Raw genomic sequence first — 14,316 nt, forward strand, 5'->3', positions numbered from 1 at the left:
GATTACAGGCGTGAGCCACTGCACCCAGCTCCCCACCCTTTCTTGTATGACTCATGGCCTTTCTGAGCACAGAGTAAGGGAGGGGACAAGAGAAGTGAAGACGATGGGGTAGCCACAGTCTGGGTGGGCTCTGGGGTCTGTCCTGGGAGGCTGGGGGCCATCCCCGGCACAGCCGCCTGCACAGCACCAGCTGCCTCGCGAGCGGCGGGTGGGGGTTCTTTCCTGATGCCCAGTGTTGTGGGGAGCAAGCCTCTCACCTACATCCTGCACACATCCCCTCCGTCCTGCAGGAGCCTGACGAGCCACTGGCCTGTGTCTCCTAGGAAAACAGTCGCCTACAGAAGGAGATTGTGGAAGTGGCAGAAAAGCTTTCAGATTCAGAGAGGCTGGCCCTGAAGCTGCAGAAGGACCTGGAGTTTGTGCTGAAGGACAAGGCGCGTCCCTTTGCTGACAGTGCGCCTCCAGAGGGAAGGGCCTGCTGGGCAGAGTGGGGGTGGCGGGGGTGGCGGGGGAGAGATGCAGCAGGTAACGGAATTCGGTATTCTCCTAAAATTTTGAATGAAGAGAAAGTCAGCGTGAGGCCTTCCTTCTGCTTCCTCTGCGTGACGATGTGGGGGGCTGTCTGCCCGCGCAGCACAACTGCTCACTAGCGACAGCTTCAGTGGTGGGGGGCGTGGAGGGAGAGCGGGGCCCTCCCTGGCTGTCACCTCAGGAGGAGGACGGGGAGAGGGGCTGCCCAGGGCCAGGGTCTGGGCTCCAGGGATGAGTGTGGCCACCTTAGATAAATCTGGAAAATCCTTCTGCCTTGTGACCTTCTAGATGGGGGAGTAGGGAGAAGGAGAGGGGATGGCGGCTGTACCTGGAGATGCAGCGCCTGGTGTTGGCGGAAGCTGGGCAGGTTCTTGGAGCCCAGGGGCTGGAGAAGCAGGTCCCCCCTCTGTCTGAGGCCCACCTGTGACTTCCTGCGTGTCTGACTTTCAGCTGGAGCCACAGAGTGCAGAGCTCCTGGCCCAGGAGGAGCGGTTCGCAGCAGTCCTGAAGGAATACGAACTCAAGTGCCGGGTACGTGCCCCGCTCTGTCTGCCTTATAGTCTCATGTCCAGGCTCTGGGTCTCCACACGCAGGTGGTTCACAGGAACGCAGGAGTGTCTGCTCCAGGGAGAGCCTCTGCTTGCGGCCGTTCTCGACCATGGCCTTGCCACACTCCTAGACTTAGGGTTCCCTGGTTCTCATTGCCACCTATCCTGAAGGCCACCTCTGTGTGTCCAGGCACCATGCAGGGCATTGTCGTCTTCTGTTGTTCATGTTTAGCTTTCCTGGGCCAAACCTGCCACGCGTGTCCGTTTGTCAGTTGGAGACACAGGAGTGCAGGGCGCAGTGGACGCGGTGAATGAATCTTAAACCCAGGAGGACCCGCGTACACCCTTAATGTTCTCAAGGACCCCAAAGAGCTTTTGTTGATGTAGGTTATGTGTATTAAATTTAATATTTACCATGGTAAAAATTAAAGTGGAAATTTTTTAAATTTATTAATTTATTTAAGAATAATAATGTAATGATAGGTTAGCATAAATAGCCTATTTTGGGGAACATAGCTGTTTTCCAAAAGAAAGACAAACTAGCCAGGCATGTGCTGTGGTGTTGCATTCTTGCCAGCCTCCTCACTGGCCAGCCCAACAGAGGACGGGATGCTCAAACCTGCTGCTGCGTCAGTCCCTCGTGATATCACATGACGCAGAGCATCTGGAACTGCCATGTGCCCCGAAAGAGAATGAGCACAAGGAGGCCGGAAGCGGTGGCTCACAAGGTCAGGAGTTCAAGACCAGCCTGGTCAAGATGGTGAAACCCCATCTCTACTAAAAATACAAAAATTAGCTAGGTGTGGTGGTGCATGCCTGTAGTCCCAGCTACTCAGGAGGCTGAGGCAGGAGAATTACTTGAACCCAAGAGGCGGAGATTGCAGTGAGCCAAGATCGCGCCACTGCACTCCAGCCTGGGCGACAGAGCGACTCCTTCCCCCCACAAAAAAAGAGAATGAGCACAAAGAAGTCACTTCACACCTCAACGTGCCACACATTCATCTGCCCCGCTGGGCCACGTGTGGGCTGCTGGGAGGCCTGGACGTCCACCCTCACAGCCTGTGTTTCTGGTTCTGTCGGACACAGAGTGACTGATTGTTCAGGTTCAGAGCCTGCAGTTGGACCACCACCCTCCTTGGCACATTTTGAATGCAAGCTGCCAGGTTCTGGGGCATTCCAAAGCCTCCATTTCTTTCCCTCCCTGCTCACCTGAGCATGCAGAGACCGTGGAATGTTTTAAAGCTCAGGTGTTTCCCTAGATCTGCAAGAATGGTTCTGTGAGGAAAGCCTGGTTCCAGTGCCTTGAAGGCCGCCTCGCAGATGAGCCGATGGCTGGCCCAGCCAGCTCCCCGTGGGTCTCACCCCACAGGACCTATCCTCTTGAAGAAAATTCTGTGTAGAAGAAAACAAACTAGAGTTGAGTTGGGTTTATTATTAACAATACAGAAAAGTTACTTTATCTCTAGTCATTCACCACATAGTTCTTTCATAGGCAACTCCTTGTTAGGTTTTAATTTACCAAAAGTTAATTTATGCAAAACTTACACAGAAACATTTTTTTCACTGTCAAAACCCCAGTTGTTGACCCAGCTGCCCCTCTTACATCCTGGCGTACAGAGGGTTAGGTCCAAACGAGTTGTAACAGTAGGCACTGAACCCAGCCAAGTGCTCAGCATCAGGAATGGCTGGGCATGTTATGACTGTTGTTCTAACAGAACCCTGTATAGGCTTGAAAATAACATGGAAGCGGATGATTTTAGGCATGGAATTCTCTCCAGGCGGCATTGCCAGGTGAACAGAGATAAGTCACCTGCATCCACAAATAACAGCCATTTAAGACCCTGTATAATCCGCTCCCCCCCACCCAGCAAAAATGAGAAAAATATCTGAAGGTATCAGTAGAGCTTGCTTACTGTTCACTCATTCATTTCTCCTGCAAGTTAGCTTTAATAATAATTTTAATAAAAATTTTCAACTTGGGCAACCATAGTTTATAACTATATGAACAGGTGATGATCTGAAACTGACTTAATTTTACCCGGTGGATAATCTGTAGTTTCCTTGGGTGGTGATGCCACAGCACAACTGGTTTTCGTTACAGCTCATTCTTTCCATGTGTGAATCTTAAGGCCACATCACCCCATGCCGAAAATCTGTGATTGTTTCTGGGGATACTGTGATGGTCATTGTTAAGTGAGCAATCGATGTGAAATTTGAAATTTGAACAGGTATTATGGAGAAAATATGTCTGTGAAGCTGGTAAGTCATGGGCTGCCCTATAGTCAGAGAACCAGATAAAGCATTGTTGTTCGATTTTAAGGGTCTGTTCTCGATTCACTGTGAATGATCTCCCTCCCATGTAAAGTGACCCTGACTTTGTCCTGCCACACGTTGCTTTGCAACCCCAGAGGATCGAGGTGAGCCCAAGCTTGCGTTCTCAGTGGCTGTGCTTCCCCTTTCCTGTCTGTGGTTTGCCTCCATCTGGGCACCCTGCCATCATTCCCTGCACGTCTCATTCTCCTTTTGAGAATCCTGCGTGTGGTGAGCGGCGTCACCTTCCTTCTGCCTCGACTGGTGTGTGTGGGGTGGGTGGGGCCTGCCGTGCGGATGGGATCCAGACAGTGCGCTGCTAGGACTGCAGCTGCATGTGGGCTGCCAGCTTCCTCCTCTTGTAGCTGCTGGAGCAGACTCAGAACCTAGAGATAACCTGCCATTAATAGGTTCCTTTAGTGCCCTGGATTTTTCAAATGTAAAACTCTTCTTTCTTTAACGTGATTCTGTTACTTAAAGACATGCTATTCTTTTCATCTGGGGTTCTTTCAATTTTATTTTTTGAAACAGCAGAGATATTTTATATTTAAATGCTAACCTATTTATTCAGCTATTTCCCCTTTCCTTTTTTTGGATATTTTTTGTCTGTTTCAAACTAACATTTAGAATATTTAAAAACTTTTTATATGGGCCGGGCGCGGTGGCTCAAGCCTGTAATCCCAGCACTTTGGGAGGCCGAGGCGGGCGGATCACGAGGTCAGGAGATCGAGACCATCCTGGCTAACACGGTGAAACCCCGTCTCTACTAAAAAAATACAAAAAACTAGCCGGGCGAGGTAGCGGGCGCCTGTAGTCCCAGCTACTCAGGAGGCTGAGGCAGGAGAATGGCGGGAACCCGGGAGGCGGAGCTTGCAGTGAGCGGAGATCGCGCCACAGCACTCCAGCCTGGGCGACAGAGTGAGACTCCGTCTCAAAAAAAAAAAAAAAAAAAAACTTTTTATATGAAAACAATTTCAAACTTTCATAGTTACAAACAAAACTAGTGCACAGAACACCTGTCTGTGTACCTTTTACCCACATGCACCTGTTCACACTTCACCCCGTTGGCTCTGCCTTCGCATACCTGCTTACTGGCTTGTTGGTGTGAGTGTGAACATGTAGACATCGTTATTTCTGAACCACAGCCTCAAGTAATCCAAAGGAAACATCAGCAAACCCCAACATGAGACCATTTCTATGAAAAATGGGCAGGAAGAACAGTGTTCTTCAAAATTATCAATGTCATAAAAGACAAAGAAAGGCTGTGGGAATGTTTCAGAGTCAAGGACGTTAAAGGAACAGGACAACTGAAGGCAGCACCTGGCCCTGGACAAAACACTGGAGAATCCACTGAGAAAAGGAGAAAACGCTGTGATCTTCATGACATCCAAGTTTTATTTACTATACCTTCTAAAGCCTAGTTCATAATAGATTTTTACAATAATAATGTTTGATTTAATAAAAATTAAGACCCATTGATCAAAAGACACAAATGGGAGTAAATGTTTGTGAATTATGTATTTATCTGATAAAAGACTTGGATCCAGAATATATGAAAACTCTCTCCGAATATGAATACATTACCTAATAAGAAAAAAGTGTATAAGTACCCATAAAGATACTAAACATTGTGATTTAGCATCTGAGGATCAGATACGCACATCCTGACCCTTCACGGCCCAGTGCTTGTGTGCACTTCCTAAGAAACGCTTCCTCTGCCGGGCGCGGTGGCTCACGCCTGTAATCCCAGCACTTTGGGAGGCTGAGGCGGGTGGATCACGAGGTCAGGAGATCGAGACCAGCCTGGCTAACACGGTGAAACCCCGTCTCTACTAAAAATACAAAAACTAGCCGGGCGTGGTGGTGGGCGCCTGTAGTCCCAGCTACTCGGGAGGCTGAGGCAGGAGAATGGCGTGAACCCGGGAGACGGAGTTTGCAGTGAGCCAAGATCGTGCCACTGCACTCCAGCCTGGGCGACAGAGCAGGACTCCATCTCAAAAAAAAAAAAAAAAAGGCCGGGCGCGGTGGCTCAAGCCTGTAATCCCAGCACTTTGGGAGGCTGAGACGGGCGGATCACGAGGTCAGGAGATCGAGACCATCCTGGCTAACACGGTGAAACCCCGTCTCTACTAAAAAATACAAAAAACTAGCCGGGCGAGGTGGCGGGCGCCTGTAGTCCGAGCTACTCAGGAGGCTGAGGCAGGAGAATGGCGTAAACCCGGGAGGCAGAGCTTGCAGTGAGCCGAGATCGCGCCACTGCACTCCAGCCTGGGTGACAGAGCCAGACTCCGTCTCAAAAGAAAAAAAAAAAGAAATGCTTCCTCCTGTTCTGCTGGCAGTGCTGTGCAGCTTCCTGCTGCTACAGATGATCATGCAGAGTTCAAGGATTTGCACGTTGCTTATTAAGCCTTTGGTAGGCTTCAAATTGACACAGGCTTTAAACCACAGAAATTTGTAAAAGCCACAAGTGAGGGCTTTTATTTCCCGGAGAGTAAGTTTTCCAACACCCGACTGAATATTTTCTCCATGACTGAGGCATGCTTGCTAGCTTCATGAACTGCCATCGAAGCAACATATTACCTGCTGGCCGCGTTCCGCTTCCCTCAGTGCGTCCACCCAGGGCCGGGTGGTTTCTTTAATGTCCTTTACTCTGACTCATTTCCTTTCTTTGTCTTTATGACATTGATATTTTTGAAGAATGTTGTCCTCCTCGCTTTTTCATAGCAACGTTCTCGTTTTGTGCGTTTCTGATGTTTCCTGTTCACAGCCCTGAGGCTGTGCGTCTTCGACTGGCACAGCACGTGGGTGGTGATGTGCCCCGCTCGCTGGTGTTGCTTCTGATCTCTCAACCTAGGTGTCACCTGGTTTCTCTGCTCTGTAATCACCATTTTTTCTGCAACTATTAATAATACACAGTCAGCGGAGAGACACTCTAAGACCGTGCAAATATCCTGCCTTCATCAGAATTTTCCCTGGATTTAGCATCACGCTGCCACGGTGTCCTAGCCTTCCCGTCACCCACGCGGCCTCCACTTGCTCCAGTGTCTGCTTAACAATATCATCCTTTCTTTCTGACATGTTCTTCTCTGCTTTGCGGCATATGATCTGAAGCAAATGGTTTCTTCTTTGGTGGTTAAAGCTGCAGAACCCTTTGCAAATTCAGCAGCCACTGAGGAAGGAATCCTACCCTTACCCAGGGCACTGCCTGACATGCAACATGCACACTGCAGCACCACTGTGGCTCCAACAAAGACTGTAGCTTCTGGTGGTGACAGTACTCTGCATTTTCTTTTCTCTTTTTTTTGAGACAGAGTCTCGCTCTGTCACCAGGCTGGAGTGCAGTGGCACGATCTCGGCTCACTGCAACCTATGCCTCCCGGGTTAAAGCAATTCTCCTGCCTCAGCCTCCTGAGTAGCTGGGACTACAGGCACCCGCCACCACGCCTGGCTAATTTTTGTATTTTTAGTAGAGATCGGGGTTTCGCCATGTTGGCCAGGATGGTCTCGATCTCTTGACCTCATGATCTGCCGACCTCAGCCTCCCAAAGTGCTGGGATTATAGATGTGAGCCACCATGCCCAGCCGTACTCTGCATTTTCTACATTTCTCCCCAGTAGCCGCCTTGCTTTTTTCTTTGGGTACCTCCCATATATCCAGTGATAGAAAGTGATGTAAGGGCCGGGCATGGTGGCTTACGCCTGTAATCCCAGCACTTTGGGAGGCTGAGGCGGGCATATCGCTTGAGACCAGGAGTTTGAGACCAACCTGACCAACATGGTGAAACCCTATCTCTACTAAAAACACAAAAATAAATAAATTAATTAACCAGGCGTAGTGGTGCACACCTGTAATCCCAGCTACTTGGGAGGCTGAGGCAGGAGAATCACTTGAACCTTGTTAGGAGGAGGCTGAAGTGAGCTGAGATTGCACCAATGCACTCCAGCCAAAGTGAGCTGAGATTGCACCAATGCACTCCAGCCTGAGGAACAGAGCAAGATTCTGTCTCTAAATAAATAAAGTAAAAATAGAAGTTTTTAAAAGTGATGTAGGGCAGAGAAAGTCAAGAAAGGACCTTTGTTTTGGCTTGTCTCACCATGTCGTTAGCAACTTAAAATCCAGATGGTTTCCTGCTGGAAGCTGGGAAGCAACAGGCTGTCACCTCACAGTGCACCTCACCTGCAGGGGACCCTCCTGGAGGCCAGCTCAGCCATCTCACTGGGCTGAATAGCTGCAGCTGCTAGAGGAGGTGTCTGACTCTGTCCCCGCAGGACCTGCAGGACCGCAATGATGAGCTGCAAGCTGAGCTGGAAGGCCTGTGGGCGCGGCTGCCCAAGAACCAGCACAGCCCCTCATGGAGCCCGGGTGGGTGCAGACGGCAGCTCTCTGGACTTGGCCCAGCAGGTAGGAGCGCGTCCCTGGAAGGGGATGACCCAAGGCCTGCTGTTGACACCGAGGCCCAGAGCCAGGAAAGGAGAGTGGAGATGATGAAGATGATGATGTTGCTGTGACCTGAAGGGAGGTGGTCTGCTCTGCAGGGTCTTTCCAGGGAGGATCCAGTGATGCCACAGGGTGACCTTGCAACACGGAAGGTCACCTGGAGAGGGAGGAGGAAGGGAGGCTGAGGTTGGGCAGCCCCAGGTCTGGTCCAAGCTCTTCCCACATCTGAGAGCTGTTTCAGTGACACGGTATTTGCTGAGACTGAAGAGCTAAATCCCGGTGAATGTGCTGCGGCCTCCCAGTACTCAGGCCTATTCAGACGGAGGCTGTCAGGCTTACCCTTGCTGCTTCTGTGTGATGTGGTAGCTGGCGCCACCCCCCAAGTCTGAGCGAGGCAGGGAGGCACCAGGCACCAAGGGGAGCGGCCCCACCTGACCGAGTGCCCCTGTGCTCCCAGCCAATGGGATTGGGACAAACTCCACGGACCCAGAGGCCCCAGAACCCACATCGAAGTGTCTCTGGCTCCTCTGCAGAGAGAATGGGGGTCCAGGTGCTGCAGCCGCCCTTGAGGTCTGCAGTGCTCCTTTTGGAGGATGGGGTGGCCTCTGCCCACCCAATAGCAGCATTCAATGCATGTGGCTCCGTGTCCACTGCTATGACAGGAGCCCATGGGGACCCAGCAGTCCCAGCTGCTTCCCTCGCTCCCCCGTCATGGGAACCTCAGCCCCTCAGAGAAGATTTTGCTGCCATCTGTAACCCTGGGAGAACTTCAGAGTTCTCCTTTTGCCCTGAAACTGTTTACTCAATAAAATTTAAAAAATGGGCAATATGGGAACCTCCTAGGGGAGCCTAGTGGGGGCTATTGTGCATATGAGACCGACCTCCTGGGACCCCTAAGGCACCCCCTCCCTTGCTGGCTCCTGGATTGGAGTCAGGCTCCCAAGGCGCAGCCCCCGACAGCTGGCAGACTCTCAGGAAGCTGCAGGGAGGAGCAAGACCCTGCCGGCCACCCATCCCGGAAACACATATCCAGGATTGCCTGCACCCAGGGTGGTGACTGTGGGTCCGTAGCCCCATTGATGTCCCACCTGGACGCCGCTGGCCATCACACCTCCCTGCCCATCAGCCTCAGAGCACTAATTCCAGCAGGGGTTAGTGTGCCAGACTTGCCTCTCAGAACCTGGCATCATTTTTGTGTGATTAAATAATAACATAGGGCCACCAAGAAAAGGTTATCTAAATAGATAATCTCTGTGCACAGTGCTCTGGTCATCTGCACATCATCTAAAGCTCTGCCCCACCGGGGATCTGCTGTGCCATAGCCCACTCCATCCTTCCATTTCCTCCATGACCCTGACATCTTCAGCAAACAGGATTTAGGGTGCAGTAAATGTACCACAGCGCAGCGTATTTTAGAGACTGAAGGGGCTCCTGTGAATGATGTGGGGAGCTACCTATTCTCATCTCTGAGTGTTGTAAATAACCGAATGCTGCGTACTGAGGAGTGCTGACTTTCAGGGCGCAGTGTCATCCTCACGGCTAGCACCGCCTGCCCCTCATGGATGCTGCCCAAATATCAGATTGGAAGGTTTAGAAGGGACCCCCGTGGCATCCTCAGTGTGACAAACGGAAGTGTCCTCTTGTTCGCAGGCATTTCATTCCTGGGTAATTCTGTTCCAGTGAGTATAGAAACGGAGCTGATGATGGAGCAGGTGAAGGAGCATTACCAAGACCTCAGGACCCAGCTGGAGACCAAGGTGAGCGTGGGGCTGTGGGGCTGTGGGGCCCTTGGGAGCAGCTGCTGTGTGTCGGGCAGCTTTACTTGGCCACACTGACATTTCCACGTGTGTCTGCCCCGGAATCCTTTGTCTCATTGTGAGCCCCTGTCAGGAGGTAAGTTTGTAGGGAAATGCAAATAAAACTGACATGCTGCCCGAACCCTCTTTGGAAGGACACAGGACATAGGATAACTGATGGGAAGGGAATGGTGTGATGCTCTGGAGTGTCACAAGGGGACACTTGAGGCAGCGCCGTGGCCAGCCCTCCTTGCCGGTCTGCGGGTGGGAATCAGTTACTGGCTGTGCTCCCAGCCTGAGCGACCTGGCATTTGCCCCCTAGGTAGCTCAGTGGCTTTGAGGCCAGGGCCATCCTGGATGAAGCTGTCAGGATGAACTTAGCCCTGTTCTGTTCCTAGACTGTGGTGGCTTTTGAGGGACAGTGTCCACGACTTGTCATGTGTCCAGTTCCTCCGTCTGAGTGGCAGCTAGGTGGAGCTGCCTGCGGCCATGCCCTGGGGATCCCTGAAGGATTAACTGGAAGCTCCGATGAGCCCTGCCCACCCATGGTTGGATGGTATTCCTTCCACTGAGGGTCTCCACACTGTTCAGAGTCACCCTCTGCGTCCCTTGCAGTGCTCGGCCGGATACTCTAGTGAGCCCTGAGCTTCCTGTCCCTGCCTGCCGCCCTGCCTCAGGGGGAATAGGTGACTCGCACCTCACTAGGCCCTGGGGAGCACCACCAGCATTCATGTCACTGTCCCCTTCAGCACACCCTGGCACCTCAGCGGGCCAGGATGCCGGTCTTTGCACATTGTGCCAGACGGCTTCGTGTTTCTGTGTTGTGTCAACAGCCAGATCATTTTTAGGGCCTCCTGGTCCATGGGGCTCCTGTTTCTCGTTTTAGGTAAATCACTACGAAAGGGAAATTGCGGCACTGAAAAGGAACTTTGAGAAGGAGAGGAAGGACATGGAGCAGGCTCGCAGGCGTGAGGTCAGCGTGCTGGAGGGTCAGAAGGCTGACCTGGAGGAGCTCCACAAGAAGTCTCAGGAGGTCATCTGGGGCCTGCAGGAGCAGCTGCAGGACACAGCCCACGACCCCGAGCCTGAGCGGATGGGCCTGGCGCCCTGCTGCACCCAGGCACTGTGTGGCCTGGCCCTGCGGCATCAGAGCCACCTGCGGCAGATCAGGTCCGGCTGGCTTCTTTCGAGATTTCAAGTCTGGGGTTTCTTGCCAAGAACCAAAATTTGAAATTAGACTTAGGAAACAACTCAGAATTGCTGTGCCTCCTGACTGGGTGGTTTTCCTCTGGGCAGATGGGTGAGTGCCAAAAGAACAGGTCCTGGCACGAGGATTCTGGCTCTAAATTTAAAATATACATTGGAGCATGGGCCGTGAAGCCGTTCACTGTGTAGAAACAGCCCAGTGCTCTGTACCCTCTGCCTCAGCCGTGCCTGGCAGGAGCATCGCCTCCCTTGCTCAGAGCTGCCCACTTCTCCAGGGCCAGGCAGGGTAGCATGTGGGGAAATGGGAAAAGGCCTGAAGCCCTGAACAATGGGAAAGATGGCCAACTGGGGTTAGTGAGAGTCCCAAAAAGGCTCAGGTGTGCAAGCGAGAGAGAAGGCTTACAGAAAGCCTGCACTGGTGTTTTGTGTGTTCTGGTGTGGGCTACATGTGAAGTGACCGCGTCTGTTCTTGTTGGGGGCATGTGAGGTAGGAGAGGAAGTGCCTGGTCATCGCACACAGGCTGCTGCTCAGCTGGCACCCACTGTCCTGTGGAGAGCACTGGCCCTGGCTTAGAAGAGGATGGGCCCTCCCACCACACTGACCGGGCCACCTCCAGCCTGACAGATAGAAAGTCATCTTTCCGGCCGGACACAGGGGCTCACACCTGTAATCGTAGCAGTTTGGGAGGCCAAAGCGGGTAAATCGCTTGAGCTCAGGAGTTTGAGACCAGCCTGGCCAACATGGTGAAACCCTGTCTCTACTAAAAACACAAAAAATTAGCTGAGCATGGTAGCAGGCGCCTGTAATCTCAGCTACTCGGGAGGCTGAAGCAGGAGAATCACTTGAATTTGGGAGGCAGAGGTTGCAGTGAGCTGAGATCTCGCCATTGCACTCCAGCCGGGGCCACAAAGTGAGACTCTTGTCTCAAAAAAAAAAAAAAAAAAGTCATCTTTCCATCCTGTGCCTCCCCAGGCTTTCAGCTATTTCCCCTTAAAGCCAAGAGCCTGTGGTAAGAGACTGGGTCAGAGTCCCTGCTGACCCCAATGGGGACAGAGGGGCAGGCACGAGCAGCCCCCCTCCTCTCAGCATCCAGGCCATTGTGCACCTGGCCCCCAGGCCTAGCTGTCTCTGGCAGCCTGCTCCTGGGGAGCTGCTGTCCCCACTCTGCAGGACTCCCGATCTGCCAATGCTTGGAGGTGGAGCCCCTTCTGACTACTTCCTTGCTCCCCTGCCCTGGCCAGGCATGGACCACATACCCCTCCTGGTGCTGTAGTCTTGCAGGCCCTCACTTCACTTCCACTGGACTCTCCTGCGGGCCGCCAGAGGTCCCAAGGTCCAGCAGCTTTGGGGATTTAGGGGACAGTTTTGGCTCTGGGTCTCCAGCGCGATCCCGTAGAACCCACTGCAGTGTGGGCCATGTCCTATGTTTGCCCTGTCCAGTTGGGAGCTTGTGAGGGCTTAGAACGCGACCTGCATGGCCGAGGGGCTGCAACCGGGTCCTGCTTGGTGGCGGCCATCTTCCATATGAACACTCCACATGGAAAGGGTTCGTGCTTGGGCTTCCGCGTGCAGAACCTCGCCCCGTGGGGCAGATCCTCTTGTGGACTCTTAAGTAGGGCCCAGGGTATAGGTTGAACCTGGGGCTGAGGGAGGCGAGGAGGGATAAAGAAAGCCAGCCACAGAGGGAAGAGGTCGCAGCCATTGAAACAGCTGGGCAGACTTTTCAAACCCGAGAGAGGGGCTGGGGGAGGCAGGGCTGTGGTGTGTGAGGATTCTATTTCTGCAGGAGAGAGGCCCAGGCGGAGCTGAGCGGAGAGCTGTTGGGGCTGAGAGCCCTGCCCGCTCGCAGAGACCTGACCTTGGAGCTGCAGGAGCCGCTGCAGGGACCCCTGCCACGCGGGAGCCGGAGGTCGGAGCAGCTGAACTTGGAGAGTGCACTGAACTTGGAGTGTGCGAGCGAGAAGGGCGCCCAGATGTGCGCATCGCTGGCCCTCAAGGAGGAGTTGGAGCTTGGCGGTGGGAAGCGAGTGGACGGGCTCTCCCGGGAAGCAGAGATGCTGGGAGCCCTGCCAAAAGAAGGGCTGGTGGCAGGAAGTGGCCGGGAGGGCGCACGTGGCCTCCTGCCACTGAGCCCGGGCTATGGGGAGCGGCCACTGGCCTGGCTGACCCCAGGCGATGGCGGAGAGTCAGAGGAGGCGGCAGGAGCCGGGTCTCGCTGCAGGCAAGCCCAGGACACAGAAGCCAGGAAGAGCCTGGCCCCCGCCCCTGCCCCGGCATCCCACGGGCCTTCAGAGAGGTGGTCACACGTACAGCCCTGTGGGGTGGATGGGGGGACTGTCCCAGAGGAGCCAGAGCTTTTCGGTGTGCCTGTGGGGCTGGAGCAGCCTGGACCCCGGGAGCTGCCTCTGCTGGGAACAGAGGGGGACGCCTCGCAAACCCAGCCACGGATGTGGGAGTCACCCCTGAGCCTGGCCGCTTCGCGCAGGGGACAGGCTGAGAAGCCACAGGCCATTCAGGAAGAGCGAGCGCGAAGCTGGAGCAGGGGCACCCAGGGGCAGGCCTCGGAGGACCAGGCCCGGGCCGAGGGCGCCCTGGAGTCTGCGTGCCAGGAGCACGGCGTGGAGGTCGCCAGGAGAGGGTCCTTGCCATCCTACCTCCAGCTTGCGGACCCACGGGCTTCCAGGCAGGAGCAGCTTGCCGCCCCGGAAGAGGGAGAGACCAAAACAGCGCTGGAGAGAGAGAAGGATGACATGGAAACCAAACTTCTACATCTGAAAGACGTCGTCCGGGCTCTGGAGAAACATGTAGATTTGAGAGAGAATGACAGGTTTGGCTTCTACTTGTTCTTAAAACTAAGAACTTAAAACCAAAGAAGCAGAACTAACCCACTGACCCCTGTTGCTAATCGTGCTGCATGGTCCTTTCTGCCGACAAGCTCGCAGCCCCTGATGGGGGCTGTGTAGCCCTTCAGCCTGAGTAGGAGTTGTGAGCCCAGCCCCGTTCCGGAATCCCACGGTCATCTGGTGCTCTACGATTGCGCAGAGAGAGGGCAGGACGGCCTTTTGGGGCAGCTGTGACTGCCCTGGTGTCCCGCCTTTGGTGTTAGGAAGTTCCTGCTGCCTTTTTTTTTAAAAAAAAAAACAACAACAACAACGGAGTCTTGCATTGTTGCTGGTGCTGGAGTGCAGTGGCGCAATCTCTGCTCACTGCAACCTCCGCTTCCTGGGTTCAAGATACTCTTGTGCTTCAGCCTCCCAGGTAGCTGGGATTACAGGCGCCTGCCACCAAGCCTGGCCTATTTTTGTCCTTGTAGTAGAGAGGGGGTTTCACCATGTTAGCCAGGCTGGCCTCAAAAGTGATCAGCCCACCTTGGCCTCACAAAGTGCTGGGATTACAGGCGTGAGCCACTGCGCACAGCCCTCGCTTCCAAAGCTTTTTCATTGTTCCCAGCAGAAGCTGTATACCCATTAAACAATAACTTTTTGCT

The 14,316-nt window shown here is 53.5% G+C and overlaps 1 protein-coding gene across 1 annotated transcript in view; it reads left to right on the top strand.

Moving 5' to 3' along the window:
- Positions 1 to 14,316, top strand: part of NINL (ninein-like) — an 85,327-nt gene that overhangs the window by 48,941 nt on the left and 22,070 nt on the right. Inside the window, exons 12-17 of the mRNA XM_011992878.1 lie at positions 324 to 434; positions 982 to 1,062; positions 7,658 to 7,790; positions 9,477 to 9,583; positions 10,509 to 10,792; positions 12,616 to 13,656. Coding sequence (XP_011848268.1) covers positions 324 to 434; positions 982 to 1,062; positions 7,658 to 7,790; positions 9,477 to 9,583; positions 10,509 to 10,792; positions 12,616 to 13,656 — 1,757 coding nt within the window. The remainder of the gene's footprint in view (positions 1 to 323; positions 435 to 981; positions 1,063 to 7,657; positions 7,791 to 9,476; positions 9,584 to 10,508; positions 10,793 to 12,615; positions 13,657 to 14,316) is intronic.

The sequence above is a fragment of the Mandrillus leucophaeus genome, unplaced genomic scaffold (assembly GCF_000951045.1).
Source record: "Mandrillus leucophaeus isolate KB7577 unplaced genomic scaffold, Mleu.le_1.0 Scaffold1109, whole genome shotgun sequence".
Taxonomy (NCBI): Eukaryota; Metazoa; Chordata; class Mammalia; order Primates; family Cercopithecidae; genus Mandrillus; species Mandrillus leucophaeus.